Here is a 17,623-nt window from a genome sequence, read left to right as displayed (position 1 = left end):
AATTGCGTGTTTTCTGGCAGGACCCGGTACCGAATACCTTCCGGGACCGTCCACAGCCTCATCCTCTCCAGAAGATGCGCAGAAACAAAAAGAAGAACCTAATTATCAAATTATAAAATTTAATTGAGTTGTTGGTTTGGCAATGTGTGTTTGCTTTGAATACCCTGGGCAAAAGGTGCACATCTCATATGTATAAACCTTTGGCACAACACCGTTTGACAGCTGAGAATCGTCCAATTTATAAACAAAAACATAAAGCACAACCCAAGGGGAAATTTTAGAGGATAAATATCTCCCTCTCTTTCTATTTATACACCTCTTCCGCTCGCACTCATGGATGATTTGTCACACACTCGAGTTTGGTTCATGATAACCTAAATGTTTACATTTAGCTCTCCTTTTATTATTATACCCATCTCGCTTACGCCTATAGATTCACCTTGTTTGGGTGAATATGTGTATGGGCATGTGTGCACTCGTACAGGGTTTGTCTCGTTACTTTACGATATGAACGGCATATATTATACCGTCATTATTGTTTTTTCAATTCGTTCGAGTATTTTCATTCAATCCCGAAGTGTTTTTAGTTCTTCAAATTCTTTCACATGGTTTTCGATATGATTTTATTGTCAAGACGGTAGTTTTTGTCGAAAAAATGCATATAACAAATTGAAACACTTTGTACAAAATATGCCGTTCGCATCGCAAAGTGAATAGGCGAGCCCTGTATCGCTGATATTTGGTCTGGCTGCTCATGGAGAAGGGGTAAGAGTTCATGCGTGATTTGATTAGAAGAGAGGGAGAGGTTGACGAAGCCGATCGTCTTCGTTCTATCTTCTCCGCCAATAAATGTTGCGGAAAATTTTATTAGGTTGCGATTTGTTTTGAGCAATTTGTGCAGGCAATGATTTCGTCAATAAGAAAGGATACTGCGGATCTTTCGATCGTCATAGGGATCGGCTCAGGATATGCCTTCAAATACCGTTACTACATTCACCTTCACGACGACCATGTTCCGGACATAAATGGGGACGACACTGGAGCATTTCTTTGCCTGGTTCAGCTGGGCAATATGTACGTGATGCATTGCGCTCGTTCATGTTTTTATTGGTAAGTAAAAGCCGTAATTCTATAACCTATATAATCGCCTCTTCTGTATTAACATGTAAAGTAACCATTTTGTATTTACATCTTCTATTTCTAGCACCTAACACTATCGCACTGAGCGGCCGGGATGGGCCTCCGGCTCGAAGGGAACAATCGACACCAACAGGAGATTGACTACACTGTGTGAACCATCCTGTCCAGTGCAACCAGGCAACACAACATTCCTCTTCAGCAACAGCACCATCATAATCCGTGCTAGAAGCAACCATTGCTGTCGGGAGACTAAAAGATGCAAAATTGATCTTAAATAAAAGCAAACAAATTTGTGTAGAATGATGATTGATCAAACGTACTGTTAATGGAAGGCACTTTATACACAGAAGGACGGTAGGAAGAACTGACAGAAAAAGAACACCCAATGCTGGTTGCTGGCAAGCCGCCGGTAACGTAATGACCAATTTGGAACCCGTGATCGAGCAGAGTCAGTGTTCAAGGCCAAGCACGATTCCGGCATACGATTTACATTCTCCGATACCCATGGCCAGGTTCTCCTACGAGGTACAGCGTGTGCTCACCCGCTAACTGTAAATGCACAATCCGTTGATATCCTCCTCACCGCATAGTTGCCGTGAACCTTTTCCCGCTCCGTCTTCCGTGCAAACACCTCCCAACGTTCACCATGGCGCTGCAGAACTAAAAGGCAAAAAAACTATAAGCCAGATATCTGGGATAAAAGCATATAATTATATTTACCTGATTAGATGCACTCATCGACTTTGTAGAGCAAACAGATTTTTGAATCTGAAAAATAAGAAAAGTTCAACCGATACAAGCCATTCCAGCGTCTAGTACAACTATAGCACTGCTTCTTTTTTTCTTCTTAACCACACCATGATCTGCTACGCGCAAGCGTACCACGCTCCAATTTATATTACGTGTATTTCATTCCTGCTCTGAGCAAGTCTGGTGGTTCAGTCTTCAGGCTGAGGTATACATGCACACGGCATTCAGTTTCTAATCTTACTCTTACTCACCCGTTTCAGCACACCGAAAAAGTTTCACACGCACAGATCACAGCTGATAAACAACACACTCGACGCCCGCGCCCCCTCCAACCTTGCAGCGAAAGTACCGTTGTTACACACAAACATACCACCACACAACGCGGAAGAGTCTACGGACATGAATAGAAGCAAAGCAAAATCAGGAGAGAAAAGAGCAAATACAAGAATAGAAGAACTCCCAAACACACATGACGAGACACGACAAGACACAATACATTGACAAAAACTTATCCTCGAATATTTGTTTACATTATGCATGGCTATCCTCGAAAAATTTATCGAAACATAGATGTTTCGAGGATAGTGAACTTTTGTTTATTTACATTCGATGAACATGGTTCCGGTTCATTTTATGACAGGGTTCATTCAAAATGTAAACAAACAGAATCAAAACAAAAACAAATTATCCTCGAAATAATTTGGAATCTCGTAAATCTTTTCGAGGATATTTCGTTAACGAATGTATTTACCAAAACATTTACGAAAACAAGGGGTATAGATAACTTGGGAATCAAGTTGGGATTGCATTATTTGGTCGGCATTTTTCACTTTCTTTCCTGCAAATGCCTCAGCTGTTTATAATTTGAGTTCCGTTACGTGAAAAACGAAAGAAACAACCAAGAGTGCAGCGATGCCGGTCGATATAAACCGGCTGACGGACGGTTGGCTGGAGCTGGAAAGTGATCCAGGTCTGTTCACGCTGCTGATGGAAGACTTTGGTGTGAAGGGCGTGCAGGTGGAGGAAATTTACGATCTGCAGAAGAATCTCGAGGGCCAAGTGTACGGGTTTATCTTTCTGTTTCGCTGGATCGAGGAACGCAGGGCGCGCCGAAAGATCGTCGAAACGACGGACATCTACGTGAAGGATGAGGATGCAGTGAACAACATATTCTTCGCCCAGCAGGTGGTCCCGAACAGCTGCGCCACGCACGCCCTGCTGTCGGTGCTGCTGAATTGTTCCGACATTGAGCTCGGTCTAACGCTTAGCCGGCTAAAGATGCACACGAAGGGCATGAGCCCGGAAAACAAGGGCTGGGCGATCGGAAACACGCCGGAGCTGGCCTGTGCACATAACTCGCACGCGATGCCCCAAGCCCGACGCAGGATGGATCGAAATTCGGGCGTGAGCACTGGCCGGTTTACTGGCGAAGCGTTTCACTTCGTTTCGTTCGTTCCGATCGATGGCCGGCTGTTCGAGTTGGACGGGTTGAAACCGTTCCCGATGGACCACGGACCGTGGGGAGAGAAGGAAGCGTGGACGGACAAGTTTCGTCGCGTGATGTCTGACCGGCTGGGAATCACTACCGGTGAACAGGATATTCGGTTCAATCTGATGGCGGTGGTTCCGGATCGACGTATTGCCATCACACACAAGCTGAAAATGCTTCGTACGAACCAAACGATTGTATCGGCCGCGCTGGAGAAGTTGCTGAAATCGGAAAAGAAAGAGACATCATCGTCTTCGGCGTCAGCCATCGGATCATCTCGCCCGTTGGGAGTTAGTTTGAAGAAGGAACCGGACGATTCGACTCCGGTAAAACTGTCCGATGAGTACTCGGAACTGTTGGCCATCAAGGAGGAAAAGCAACCCGATCAACCCTCTTCCTCATCATCCGTATCGGTCTCGAAGGAGCTGGAATCGTTCGTATCGATGAACAATTCTTCCGATTCGGTAGAAATAATTGGTGAAACGGAAGTCAAGCAGGAACGGGAAGACCCTACCCCACCATCCCCTCCATCATCATTTATCGGTGCCGGTACATTCTCGCCCAAGGATTTGCTGTCTCTGCTGAAAAACCTTGAGTCAGAAATCACCATCACGGAACAGCATCTGTGCGACGAAAATGAAAAACGTGAACGGTTCAAGCTGGACGATTGCCGGCGGACGCACAATTACGACGAGTTCATCTGCACGTTTCTGTCGATGTTGGCCCATCAGGGTGTGTTGGCTGAGCTGGTCTCGCAGGATCTCATTGCATCGCGGAAGCCGAGTATGGGTGGCATCCAAACCAGCGCAAGCCGAGCGATCTCACGAAGCTACAAGAAAGCGGCCGCCACGAATGGGACGTCCCCGAAGGCGCCAGGGTCCAAGCGGCGTCGGGGTAGAGCAAAGTGTCGCAAGCGAAAGTAGGGAGAGGGGGGTGAATTTGGAAAACACTGAGCGGGAGATTTATTTTGTATTTTAAATATCATTTCCATTTCATCGTTTGATACACACTTCATTCAATAAACTAAACATGTTAATTATAAAAAAGGAGTATTTGAGTTTCCGGTTAGTTATATTTTCTTTTTAGTAATGGAATTCGATACCTGTACGCAGAAGATTGTGATTTTATTTCAGAAAAAATCAATTATCCCCAGCGATGCACCATCGGGGGATGTAATTTTTAAATATTCGGTCTGATGTATAGTTTTTTCACTGGGAAGCATACACGAACTGCCGAAGTTTGACAACCTCATCAAAGCCAAGGTTGCTGTAGATAGGTATGAAATTAATCTCCATGCATACCTTGGGCAATAATAACACACCAAATTGTCTCTTTTCTCGGTGATTTGTTTTGATATCAAGGCAAGAGTTTTGGGGAACAGCAGAGAAGGAACCATCGAACGCCGCGCACCATCGCTTCCCACTTTGTCATCCAACTCTAACTTCCGGCAGTTACTACGCGCCATGGTAATGTTGCGCTCGGTGCTTTCCACCGCTCGACGTGTTCCACTCATCAAGTTCCGCAAGGGTGGCCCTTTCCTGGAGGCGGCCAGTCATACGGCGGGCGGTGCAACCGGTTCTGCCGCTGCCACAGCAGCTCCAGCGGTAAGATTACTTTGATGAACGGCTTAACGCAACACTTCCGTAAGGCACTCTCCATGGGACTCTGGTAGAAGCCGAGATTCTGTGCCGTAGGACACCGTGTGGGAGAAGATTCACATTTTCTCTCAGTAGCAAAACGTTGTTGCACATTTTCCCAATCTCGGTTACATAATTGTTTACAGTGTTCGGGACACGGTTTCCATTGTGTACTGTGTGTACACCGTGTGCGTTAATGAGGTTTATTGTGGTGGTTTATGGGCAGAATCATGATTCGCACCGGTTTTTGGTTTTATTTTTAGCACGCACGATCCGTGTCATCGGGGGAAGCGATTGAAGAATGGCAGCTGCCGGCACGGTACCGCAGGAAACCGATTGATGACGTCGAGATGGAGTGGATCAACCGTGGTGGACCGCCAGCTTAGACCTTGGGACGATGGTTTCGACGTGCGTAATCTCTCCACCATCTTCACGTGCGTTCCCCTAGTCAGTAATGGATGGCAAGCAGGCAGGCAGGCAGGCAGGCGCAGGCCAGCAATGGAACAACATTGTATGCGTAAGTATACAGCGAGTAGTGTCCAATAGGAAAAGGGCTAATAATTTATATTCTCCTTCTTGCACGTTTAAGGGCCGTTTTGTAGTTTCTTAAAAGCGATGTATGTTATGGCAAACTAATTGCTCTAAATGGAGCTGCTATCGAAATTGGAAAGCACGTTACACCAACGACAACAAGCGGGCGTGATCCTCCTTGGTAGCGAGTGCATTGGGCTGTGGTGACCACCAGCTTTTCATCCAAGCGCAGAGCTGTTGATGCAAGCTTTCGTGAAACAATAAATATTCTATCGATATCAAGAATGGTGCTAATATTAACGAACCTACCCTAGCAATGTGTGTGCGTGACGCTTGAATCGATTTGACGACATCCGATAATGCAGAAGGTATGTCCATTCCGGCAATAATCACACTTGCAGTGCAGTGTCACACAATTGCTTAACGTTAAATTTTTAAGCCTCCATAATACTCTCAGCTCAATCCTTCATGCGGTGCAGCGCATCAGAAATGATTAAATCGATGGCACTCGCACTCGTTGCGGTTAATTAACGATAGCATTCAATTAAATTAACTATTCATTTAATGACGTCATAATGGCAGCCGGCTGTGATGTGGGAAAGCTGGCGATGCGATACGTTTGGCGCGCTCGCTTTCCATATGAATAAGAAGTGCGACATGTAGGAACGCACAAGGAATACTCAATGCCGAGTTAAAGCGAACGAGCTTTAATTAGGAGTTAAGGAGGTGATAAAAAAGCACCCAGCTCGAATACCTGCGCGATGGTGATCACCTTCTCATCCCGATCTTCTTCAAAGGGGAAGAGCATAATCAAGGGACATGTTTGTTCAAAGCAACATAGCAATCGCTGATAAATAGCTTCCACAGCCTACTAGCTACAGCTCAGAAAGGATAAAACGTACGCTGTTGAGCGAAATAAAAACTTGTTTGCCAACAACCCACAGAGGTCGCCACCGGTTCGAGTGGCACTCGCGCTCACCCCAAACCCGACCGAATTATGAAATTATGTGCGTTCGGCAAAACATTCCACACGTTCCGTTCCGGTGGCCCATCAGCGGACCGCTTGCCTGCCTTGGGTAGTGGTACTACGAGAAACCAGAATGCGTGTGATAAAGGTATTTTATTAAATTTTACCTACCGGACTTTTCGGCAGGGCACATTTTAACAGTCCACCGTGTCCAGACTACCCTACCCATCGCTTCATTTTGTCCGGCTTGTTTCTGTGCGTGCGCTGTACGCTACGGTGGAGGCTCGTTGACCATGTTTCCGATAATGACTTTTTGGCTTTCAAATTTGCTGTGGCGTTCGTCGCCCTTTATCCCCTTTTCCTGACCTGCTCTTTGCTTTACCACTGAGTATCATCGAGTGGAGGACCGGGTTTGTTCGGGAGTTTATGCATAAATCGGCAGATAGTTTTAACACATTCGTTTAATTTTTATCGTTATTTATCGCTCTTAATACCAGCGTGTACAATATGTGCCGAGGTTGGTTTGCAAAACCAACGGAGGTTGCCCGGGCGCTTAAATTAGTTTACTAGCATTACGAGGATAGGGATATGGGTTTAAAGCGTCCAGTAGTAATAGGATTGATCTTATTTATTTAAAAGGATTTCAATACAATCCTCGGCTCGGCTGCCGGAATTTGTGTATAAGCTTGTTTTTGGCTCGAGAAAGTAATTGCTTCATTACAAAAGTAATTATAATGTGGTAACAGGATTGCAGACAGGCCTTAAGTTAGATGGAAAATTATGTCCACCAGAAGTGCTGCGAGAAGGTTACAGCCCTTGATGTGTAACGCAGCTAAGAATGACATAAATTAATGGCACATGTGATGATGCTGATATTTGCTGAAGTTTTATGGTAACTTTTTAGTATTTGATGAGATCTAGGGAAGGCAATGGCGTATATCAATATGGATATTACTCGCTTATGGCAGACCACAGATATGTCTGGTTTGGATGAGTAATTTAACATTTTCGCTTTAGGACCTGTAATTTCTAGTCTTATGGAATAGGAGTAATCGTTCAGGATTATGATGATTGAATTCTATGAAATAGCTCTAATATGTAAAAAAAAACTTATAACGTTAGAGGCAAAATTCTAATGAAACCAGAAACTGAAGATGTTTAATGCGACTTCGTGACTGAAGGATTCTACTAACTAAATCAATGCAAAAATATTACAATAATTTCAGAGTCTGTATCGATGCCATATCGATACACCTTGTAGTTCTTATTGAGTTGGCGGGCTTTAGGGAACAATATTATATAAAAAATCTACATCATAGCAAAGAAATTTTGTTAACATCACTGGAAAGAAGAAGACGACGATAAAATTGATTATCTCTGTTGAATCGCCAGTATTGCTCAGGTTTGAACTGCCCAGTTCAAGTAGTATTGAGTATTTTGTTTTGTTTTTTAAACTATTATTTATTAGTTGTTTTGGTTTGTTTTCATACTTAGAATAATTATAAATTTTCCTTTACTTTACTTTACTACAATAAGATTCCATTTGGCTTTATTTATAAAATTTTCATCGTAGAGTTGTGAAGTACTGGGCGCCTCCATTATCCACTCCTTTAGCGCTAAAGTTTCGGGAGGTGTTTTGGCCCATCCAATTCATTGACTTTATCAACTCAAAGCTTAATAAATATTCCGACGTACGGTAGCAATGTCCGGACAGGATTTGATAACGGCCGATTGATGATAGCGACCGGCATCGCTATGCTAGCGGGCGCCTCCATCAATAAATGAACTTGAAATAGTAGTGCTAGGTCTCGTTTTGAAAACATTGATCGATTTTTATATTCCCGCCTATTGAAAAAAAGTTATTGAGGTAAGAGTGATGGTCTCATACTATACTAATAGCGAACTAGCAATTGAAGATGTATGAGTAAATAAAGTCAAGGAAGTAAAGACATGATAATGTTTCGATATCTTCTTAAAATTTGAGTTCTTCATGTCGAAATTTCTTTCGAATTCAAGTCTCTAATTTTGTTGTCTGCTCTTCAAGCTCTTTTTATTCCCAATTACTTTCTATATGACCCAGCTTTACTTCTAAACACAATCCTTCACTATTAGGATGGTGAGAAGGTTTAGAGGTTATGGCAGCAGAAGGTTCTTTACAAGCAATACACAAGAGCAGTGTTAACTGGGCTAGCTTGTGTTGTCAGCCCTTTACAGCTAACAGTGTGAATCTTAACGATCACTTGATCACTTCGCTTGCTTACAAATAAGTTGGAAAAGGGCGTTAGGTTTAGAGTTCCTATACAACGTTTTATTGATTGCGGTTTAAGATAGTTGGGAGTTTTGGACAATGAGCGTCTCAAATCAAGCGTTGAATGTATGTGTATTAACAGCTTCTACTGGGGATTATGTTATGCCGATCTTGTTTAGGATCTTCTACAACATATGGATGGATGACTGACCGGTAACGCCAAGGAGCGAACTGTTTATTAAAGCCATCAGACCTTGGCGTATTGTACGCTTCTGTCGGGTGACTCCTGCACGGTCCTCAAATTCTTTATTGGAGCATAGAGCCAAAGGGTTAACAAATAAAGGGTTTCAACTGAAGCTTGTTTATCGCAAATAGATGTTTCAATGCATAATACAATCAGTGACGAACAATGGAATAAGACCACCGAATATTCCAAAATCGTAAAATTGAGGTCGGTTTTGTTTTTGTAAAATTTAGTTTTAGATGTTGGGAAGAATGGTCCTATAATTGGCAGATCAATCGCGAAATCAATTCTGAGTATCTTGTTTTTATTCTCACGAAAAAAGGGTCCAAATAATATTATAAAATAAAGTTCTAATAGAAAAATAAAACTTTTCTTATAAACAAGTTGAACATTCTAAATTTGGCAATAGTCTTCTGCTTCTTCTTTGGCTTAACGACCTCTTAGGTCATGCCTACCCTTTCTGGCTTACTAGACTAAATGATACCACGCAGTTGGATAGTCAGTACTCACAACTACGGGGGAACGGTCCGGATGGGAGTTGAACTCCAGTTCTGCCGTATGAAGACCGGTGTGCTTGTCGTCTCCATCACCGGACCGACGACTCTATCAAACTATTAAGTTGCAAAATGTCTTGTGGACATTTTTTTGCATCACAACGCCGTGTTAGTTTCATTATTATGAAGATAATGCAAAAAATTATTAAAAATGTCATAGAAATTACTATTTTCTCACAACGCAGCTGTCTGCAAAGTTCCCGAATCGCTCAAAGACTCCATTAAATGCTTCCAAATCGGGCATTCAATATATTCCATTTTTTATTTGACACATTTCGTCCAAGATTCAACAATTTCATTAAGCAGATCGAACATGCATTTTAATTTTTTAATGGTGAAACAATCCGGCCTGATCCGAAGTGTTCCAAAGACACATCAGATCGCGGCTAAGTTACTTATCAAATACACTCACGAATTGCCCAAACATCTGCATGCGTACTCTTAAGCGCAACATTTCGACATCCGTTTTGAAGTCCGTTTTAACTGCTCGCCTCAATTTGTCGCCGAACGCCATCCATTTATGCATGACGCAGCCGACTGCATACGGTGCGTTTTGGGGCGTACGGGCCGTTGCGTGGTGATGGTGGTGCAAATTATTAATCGTTATTATCGTATTGCCATTTGTTGTCGCCGTGCGGAATGTTTCGCCCCTTTGCCTTCACTGTGTTCCAATATTCAAAAGAGGTCCCCACCAGTTGAGCCCCCTCAGACTGGTGGACCGTTTCTCTGTCGACTTTTCACCCGAGCAACGAGTTCTCTTCCAATTTCCCTTTTGTGTGTTATAATTATATGACCTTATCTGCTGTTTTATACCATTAAAGCGGTGCACGTATTGGCCCCCTCGATTTTCCTCCCTTTTTCTCGGTGGGGGGAGAGACACCGAAACAACTCGGAAACAGACACAACCAAAAGTGCAACTCATTCGCGTGATCCTTTTAAACGAGGGTGGCGGGGGTAACGTTATTAATAATAATAATGCCAATAATGATAATTTTGACAACACATCCGCAACTGTCCGCGTTCCATCCTACTCTGCGCATCAACAACCATCGGTTCAACTTGCCGTTAAATCGTAAATTCTCAACCCGAAATATTCATCATAGGGTGCAAGCCCAAAAACTTGGCCGCAGAAGAGTTAAGGAGGGAATTTCGTTGTTTTTTTGTTGGGCCCTTACCCCGAAATAGTGTTTCGACAATTTACCCCCCCCCCCCCCCAAAAAAAAAGCGAACCCCACGAGAGTAGGTGAAACGAGTGGCAAATTTTACGCTTTATTTCTACCCATTTCGGTACAGCCGAACAGGTGGTGCGGTGTGATGAGGGGGGAAGGCGGTTTGTAGTGGCTGGAAAAGCCGGGGTAAGGCGAACGACGCCACGGATCGTACAGGGCCATGTTTATAAATAGTTAATTAATTAATGATATTCGGATAAATGTTGATAATTAAGTAGCATTCTTAATGAAGCGATAATCACACGTGTCACACGTGCTTTGCATGCCGTCTGGAGCTGGTTTGGTTGGATGGATGGGTGGAGAGAGAGCGAGAGAGTGAGATGGTTGGAGGTGTACGGTCTTGTGGAGGAGGGCATGATGGATATGTATAAATCATAATAGTAGCCGACAGTATAAAAATATAAAGCACAGTGCCGGAAATAAGTTCAAAATTGATGTTTGTTTTTTATCGCTTTGTGATAAGGTTATGTTAATTGTTTTGATTAATTAATTTTTTCTTTTTTGTTTTAGAAAAGTTGTTAACTAATGATGTACGTACGTCATTCTGCCTCCAGCTTCCGTGGCGATAAGACGTGTTTCGCTGTGGAGCGTCAAACGGGTCATTTGCGTACGGCAGATAGTGGTCATTGTCCTCGTGTGCGATAGCGTAATCAACGTGATTACCCGTATCGCACTAATCGGTGTCTCCGCCTTTCTCCGGCTTTCGCTCGGAGTTTGTGTTTATCGATCGAGTGGCGCCTAGCCCCGATCAACGTGTGTTCTTAGTGTTGTGAGTGTGTGTATCTGTTGATCGTTGCGATAAGCAAGCGTATCCACGCTGCATCGTCGCATCGATCGTGATCAGTCCAGTGTGTGTGAGTTTGTGTGTGTACCTTTGCGCGCGTGCTGTCTATCGTGTGTGACGGTAAGTTTTGTCCTGACCCACCTCTCCCGTTGTCTTCGGTCCTGGCATGGGGTCAGATAATTCTGACTCGGAAAGGGAGATTGAGCCCAATGTAAAGCGTAAACCAGGTCGCCCTAAGGCCGCTCCTGCCACTAAAAAGGTGGCATTGGAAGAGAGACCGTCTTCCTCGAAGGCGTCGAGTGCCCCACCGGCAAATAGTTTTTGTGCCCCGATGACAAAAACTAATCAGCCATCTGAACATCGAGCTCGTGCTTACCCGGTGTCGTGGGAGGGTAAGCCATTAGTTTATTTTATGCCACGTACCAAGCAGCTCGATGTAAGGACGATCGCGGCTGTTTTGTTTAAAAAATACCCGGGTGTTGCCGATGTGTTTCGGATGCGCCCAAACAAGATCAGGGTCACCGCAAAGGACCGGGCTCAAGCCAACGTCATTGCGGCTGATCCAGATTTTACGGAGCACTACCGGGTTTATATTCCCGGTAGTCTGGTGGAAGTTACCGGCGTGATCGAAGACTTCGATTATCCGGAGGAGGAGGTGATTAAATTCGGCGTAGGTGCATTTCATGCACCAGACACGCCGAAGGTAAAAGTCCTTGAGGCAAAAAAGCTTTTTAAGCTTGATGCCTCATCGAAAAATGAAAAAAAATATATCCCGACCACCTCCCTCCGGATCACGTTTGAGGGAACGGTACTTCCGCAGGCCCTCATTTTAGAAGGCCTCCGGATACCCATCGACCGGCCATACGTGCCAAGGGTGGCCACCTGTTCGAAGTGCAGCCGGATTGGACATGCCGATCCGTTCTGCACTCGCAAGATTTGCTGCGGAAAATGCAGAGGGGCTCACGCTACCGAGGAGTGCAAAGCCCCATCCCAAAAATGTTCGCATTGTCGGGAGGAGTGGCATGAGGTTGCATTGTGCCCTGTGTACCGGAAACTGCAAAAGGAGCAGACCAAAACGGTAGCCGAGCGGGCACGCGGCTCGTACAGCGATGCTCTCAAGGGAGCAAACGCATCGAACCCTTTTGCAGTTTTGGGTACAACTGCAAATGGCGAGCCTAGTCCGACTGCACCCGAACAGGTGCCACTGAGATCGGTAAAGATCATGAGAGTGCCCTACAAAAAGGTACAGCGGAAGGTTTTAAAGACGAAAAGTAAACCTTTGGCACCACAGCGCCACGCTAAAGTTTCTTCCCCCGGTCCAAAACGTGACGCTGATCCCAAAACTCCAGCCCCCTAAATTGCCAGGAAGCAGCCCAAGAAGAAGCGATCTTCTCGGACCGAAGCTCCGGTGGAAAGCCTGGCTTTTCCGACGGAGCCCACGAGCTTCCCGAGAACTCCCACCCCGTCCCTTTCCGAGATCCTTGAGTCCCTCCTAATGACCCTTAACCTCCCGCAGCATCTGCACATGATCGCTACTTGGGCCCTTCCTTTCCTGAAGGGGATGATCAAACAGTGGCTGGCTCAATGGCCATGCTTAAGTATGATGGTCCGTTTGGATGATTAATGGCTCCTACGGCTACTATCATACAGTGGAACTGTAGGAGTTTACTTGGCAAGCTAAACTCCTTTAAAGCATTAGTGGGCGAACACAACTGCGATGTGTTTGCCCTCTGTGAAACTTGGCTATCGGATGAAATTAAATTAACCTTCCCGGGATATAATATAATCCGTGAAGATCGCGTTACTAGGGGTGGGGGGGTACTGATTGGTGTTCGAAAGAGTCACACTTTCACCAGAATACCCACCCCTAGACAAGAAATGATAGAAACTGTCGCAGTTAAGGCAAAACTGGGCGTTCTTCACGTGACAATTGCATCCATCTATATCCCCCCGATAGCCAATAATGAAAAGGAAAAAATTGAAAAGTTCAAAGAGGATCTTGGAAATTTAGCAGCGGTCTTGCCTGGACCGCTTTTGATCCTGGGAGACTTTAACTCCCATGGAATCGACTGGGGGTGCGAAAAGGATGACATTCGCACTCCTATCATCCGAGATTTCTGCGACAGATTTGGGTTTTCGATTCTCAACTCAGGAGAGGCAACTAGGATGCAGACACCTCTAAATAGGGCGAGTGCACTGGACCTGTCTCTATGTCCATCAGCAATGGCCCTGGATTTTAGTTGGAAGGTGATCCAGGACCCTATCGGCAGTGACCACTTGCCGATAGAAATTTCCTACATCAAGGGAGGATGTCCAGTAGAAGGAATCCCCGTTAAATGTGACTTAACGAGGAACATCGACTGGACGAGATACGGCGAATTAATAGCCGCTTCGCTTTCACTTGACTTGGAAGATTTGTCTCCTGTCAAGGAGTACGAAAAACTTGTTTCAATTATAAACAAGTGCGCCCTTGAGGCCCAAACAAGGCGCTCCCACCAAGCAAGGACATTTAAAAAACCTCCCACTCCTTGGTGGGACAAGGATTGCCAAGCGGCTTTCACCAAGAAGCGTGAGGCATTTAAAGCCTTCCGGGACACGGGCTCGAGGTCCTTATATGAAAAATATAAAGGACTAGAGAGAACGTGCAAAAACCTGTTGAAGGCGAAGAAAAAGGGTTATTGGCGTAGATAAGTCAATAATCTAGACCCTGCCACTTCACTTAATTCGCTTTGGAGAATGGCTAGAAGGATGCGAAACAGCAACAACATCAATGAGAGCGAAAGCTTTTCTGGCGAGTGGCTGTATGAATTTGCCCACAAGCTTTGCCCCGATTTCGTTCCTGCGCAAAGCTTTACACAACATGCGCCTGGTAGTGACCCTAGGATGGATTCACCGTTCACAATGGTAGAGCTATCACTTGCTCTCCTATCAAGCAAAAATTCCTCCCCGGGTCTGGATCAGATTGGTAGCAAATTGCTTCAAAATCTGCCCGACATAGGGAGGAAACGTCTGTTAAGCATCTTCAACAATATGTTGGATGTCAACAGCGTTCCGCAAGAGTGGAGAGAAGTGAAAGTTGTCACTATCTTGAAGCCTGGCAAACCGCCATCAAGACACGATTCGTATCGGCCAATATCGTTACTGTCGTGTCTGAGGAAACTCCTTGAAAGGATGATTCTTTTTCGGTTAGAAGAATGGTTGGAATCAAACAACCTTCTCTCGAATACCCAGTTTGGTTTTCGTAAAGCCAGGGGTACTAATGACTGCTTAGCCCTTCTGGTTACAGAAATTGAGCTTGCTCGTGCACGCAAGCAGAACATGGGATCTATTTTCCTGGATATACAGGGGGCATTTGACTCAGTATCACCATACAAGCTGAGTCAAAAATTAGAAAATGTGGGGCTGGGTCCAAAGTTGAACAACTTTCTGTTCAACCTTTTGTCGGAAAAAGCTATGAGTTTCAACAATGGTCATGTGCAACTAAAGCGGACCAGTTTCCATGGACTAGCACAAGGGTCCTGCTTGAGCCCCCTGCTATATAACTTCTATGTCAGTGAAATAGATTCTTGCCTAGCTCCGAACTGCAGCATTAGACAATTAGCAGACGACGGCGTCATATCTTTTGCAAGCAGGGACGCCGCCGAAATCCAACTGGCTTTACAAACCACTTTGGACAACCTTGCCGAGTGGTCTGAAAACCTTGGTATCAAGTTCTCTGCAAAGAAAACTGAGATGGTAGTCTTTTCTCCCTTCAGCGACACGACAAAAAACAGGGAGAAAAGACTATTTGACCCGAAAATTGATGTCTTTTTGTACGGTGAAAAGATATCAACTACCGACAATTTTCGATACCTTGGTGTTTGGTTCAACTCAAGGCTAAACTGGAGTACACACATCACCCATCTGGTGCAAAAATGCAGCAAAAGAATCAACTTTCTAAGGACAGTCACTGGATTCTGGTGGGGCGCACATCCAACAGACGTCCTGCGACTGTATAAGACAACGGTACTATCCGTGTTGGAATATGGCAGCATATGTTTCCATTGGGCATCCAACACGCATATCCTCAAACTAGAGAGGCTACAGTATCGTTGTCTTAGACTCGCACTAGGGAGCATGAAATCCACACATAACATGTCCCTAGAAGTGATGATCGGAGTGATGCCGCTAAAACTACGTTTTGAAATGCTGTCGCTTCGCCTTCTAGTCCGTTCTTCAGTATCAAATCCCTTGATCGAAGAAAATTTTAAAGCGCTTCTAGAGACAGGTTCTAAGAGCAAGATCTTGAAAATCTACGAAGATTTTGTTGCCCTACAAGTGCATCCTAGCGCTCCACAGGCATTAAACCGTGCTGCCCTTCCTGAGACCTACAGTTCCCTTTTAACAACAGATTCCTCGTTGCACGAGGAAATCAAGACCATACCGAATGATCTTCGCCCGATGGTAGTTCCGGGCATTTTCAGGGATAAGTATGGCCATTTAGACCAAAGTAGCCAGTATTACACTGACGGATCATCCTCTAAGGAAGGCACCGGCTTCGGCGTTTTTAGTGAGTCCGCTGAAGCATTTTTCAAATTGCGGGAGCCGTGTAGTGTCTACACCGCAGAACTAGCCGCAATCTTGTACGCACTATTGATTATAGCAGCGAGACCTTCGGATCAGTACTTCATTTTTACAGATAGCCTTAGCGCTATTGAAGCACTAAGATCCCCGAAGGCTGTTAAGAGCCAAGATTTCCCTGTCATTAAAATCATAGAATTGCTTGGCTCCATGTTCGACAAGGCGTTCAGGATTTCGCTAATTTGGGTACCTGCTCATTGTGGAATTCCCGGCAACGAGAAGGCAGACTCACTGGCCAAAACAGGCGTCCAACAAGGCGCATTTTACGACCGTCCGATCTCGGCCCGAGAGTTTCTTTGCCTACCACAGCAACTTTTCCTGTCTCGCTGGCAGAGCATGTGGGAGGCGGATGATCTCGGGCGATTCCTTTTCTCGATCTCTCCGCAAGTGTCCCTGCGGCCTTGGTTCGGTGGGCTCTCTGCAGACCGGGCATTCATACGCATGATGTCTCGACTTATGTCGAATCATTTCGCGTTGAATGCTCATCTGCAGCGTATAACTCTGGCTCAGACGAAGGTGTGTGGCTGTGGTGACGGATTTCACGATGTGGATCACCTTCTGTGGTCCTGCGTGGAGTTTGAAACTGCAAGACCCTCCTTGTTAAGCGCAGTCGAGAGCATCGGCAGACGACCGGGTATAGAAATAAGGGAAATGTTGGCGACTAGAGACCTCGCCTACATGAGGCTCATCTACCGATTCGCCAGAGACAACGGTCTCATCCTTTGATTCCGCATCCCTATTATCCTTCCAATCCACATCCGCCACTCCTTTTTTGTTATGTGTTGTGTTGTCTTTGTCTTAAGTGTTAAGTTTTTTGTTGTTGTAGTGCCACGGGTGATCCGCTGACGAAGCAACAGCATACGGGGTCAAAGACGTCACTGTCGTAAGAAGAGAGGCAGAATTTTCTGTAACAGTGTCCATCATCTCTGTCTAGCCTTGATGGAGCGAGTGCGGCCTTGCTGGCGTTGGGTTCGGAGGTGGTCGGCGGGTTCAACCTCGTAATTAGCAGAGACCCTGCTGTTACGGGATGGAACTCGCCGACAGCTTCTGAATTCGGTGCTGGCTTGATCGAGCTCGGGCTATCACTGCTGGGCAGATTGAGGTCCACTGTTCACAGGCAAATGTTTGTGCTGTCACAATTGTTGTTTTCCTTCTGTTTTGTTTCAGTCCAGATCCGTTACATGGAAGGATGGAGTCCCGTGTGTACACATCTTAACCACCAACACACTCTACACAGCAATAGACCCAACCAACCAACAATAGAACTGGACAAACTCACCACAACCTCCACACATCTACAACCGAGCACGCCCGGGATAAGGCGAAATATCAGGGAGGAAATGCCTTGGTAATTTTTTGTGTCTTTGAATTTTGTACTTCGTCAGCACATGCGGTACTGACCATACGGCGTCAAGCCGTCATAATCGAAA

The 17,623-nt window shown here is 45.1% G+C and overlaps 2 protein-coding genes and 1 long non-coding RNA gene across 5 annotated transcripts; 2 read left to right on the top strand and 1 right to left on the bottom strand.

Annotated features, from left to right (window-relative positions):
- Window positions 1–199: 199 nt before the first annotated feature.
- Window positions 200–4,428, top strand: LOC118508024 (ubiquitin carboxyl-terminal hydrolase calypso). The gene is made up of 2 exons (XM_036047414.1): window positions 200–261; window positions 2,681–4,428. The coding sequence occupies exon 2, from the start codon at window positions 2,803–2,805 to the stop codon at window positions 4,300–4,302; it is 1,500 nt and encodes a 499-aa protein (XP_035903307.1). The 5' UTR covers window positions 200–261; window positions 2,681–2,802; the 3' UTR covers window positions 4,303–4,428.
- On the bottom strand, window positions 1,204–2,362 carry LOC118508040. The gene is made up of 4 exons (XR_004905734.1): window positions 2,142–2,362; window positions 1,861–1,908; window positions 1,461–1,800; window positions 1,204–1,389 (listed from the first exon to the last, which is right to left on the bottom strand). It is a non-coding gene; the product is annotated as an uncharacterized LOC118508040 (long non-coding RNA).
- A 237-nt stretch (window positions 4,429–4,665) lies between the features above and the next one.
- Window positions 4,666–5,860, top strand: LOC118508038 (28S ribosomal protein S36, mitochondrial). Of its 3 annotated transcripts, none has more exons than XM_036047441.1 (3): window positions 4,666–4,983; window positions 5,280–5,533; window positions 5,606–5,860. In XM_036047441.1, the coding sequence occupies exons 1-2, from the start codon at window positions 4,843–4,845 to the stop codon at window positions 5,400–5,402; spliced, it is 264 nt and encodes an 87-aa protein (XP_035903334.1). In that variant the 5' UTR covers window positions 4,666–4,842; the 3' UTR covers window positions 5,403–5,533; window positions 5,606–5,860. The 3 variants fall into 3 exon arrangements, 2 of the variants coding, with proteins under 2 accessions (XP_035903334.1, XP_035903336.1); XM_036047443.1 differs by having other exon boundaries at window positions 4,677–4,983; window positions 5,619–5,860; XR_004905730.1 differs by lacking the exon at window positions 4,666–4,983 and adding an exon at window positions 5,154–5,204.
- Window positions 5,861–17,623: the final 11,763 nt, after the last annotated feature.

This window comes from Anopheles stephensi, chromosome 2 (genome assembly GCF_013141755.1).
Source record: "Anopheles stephensi strain Indian chromosome 2, UCI_ANSTEP_V1.0, whole genome shotgun sequence".
NCBI lineage: Eukaryota > Metazoa > Arthropoda > Insecta > Diptera > Culicidae > Anopheles > Anopheles stephensi.
This window is presented reverse-complemented; position numbering and strand designations above follow the sequence as displayed.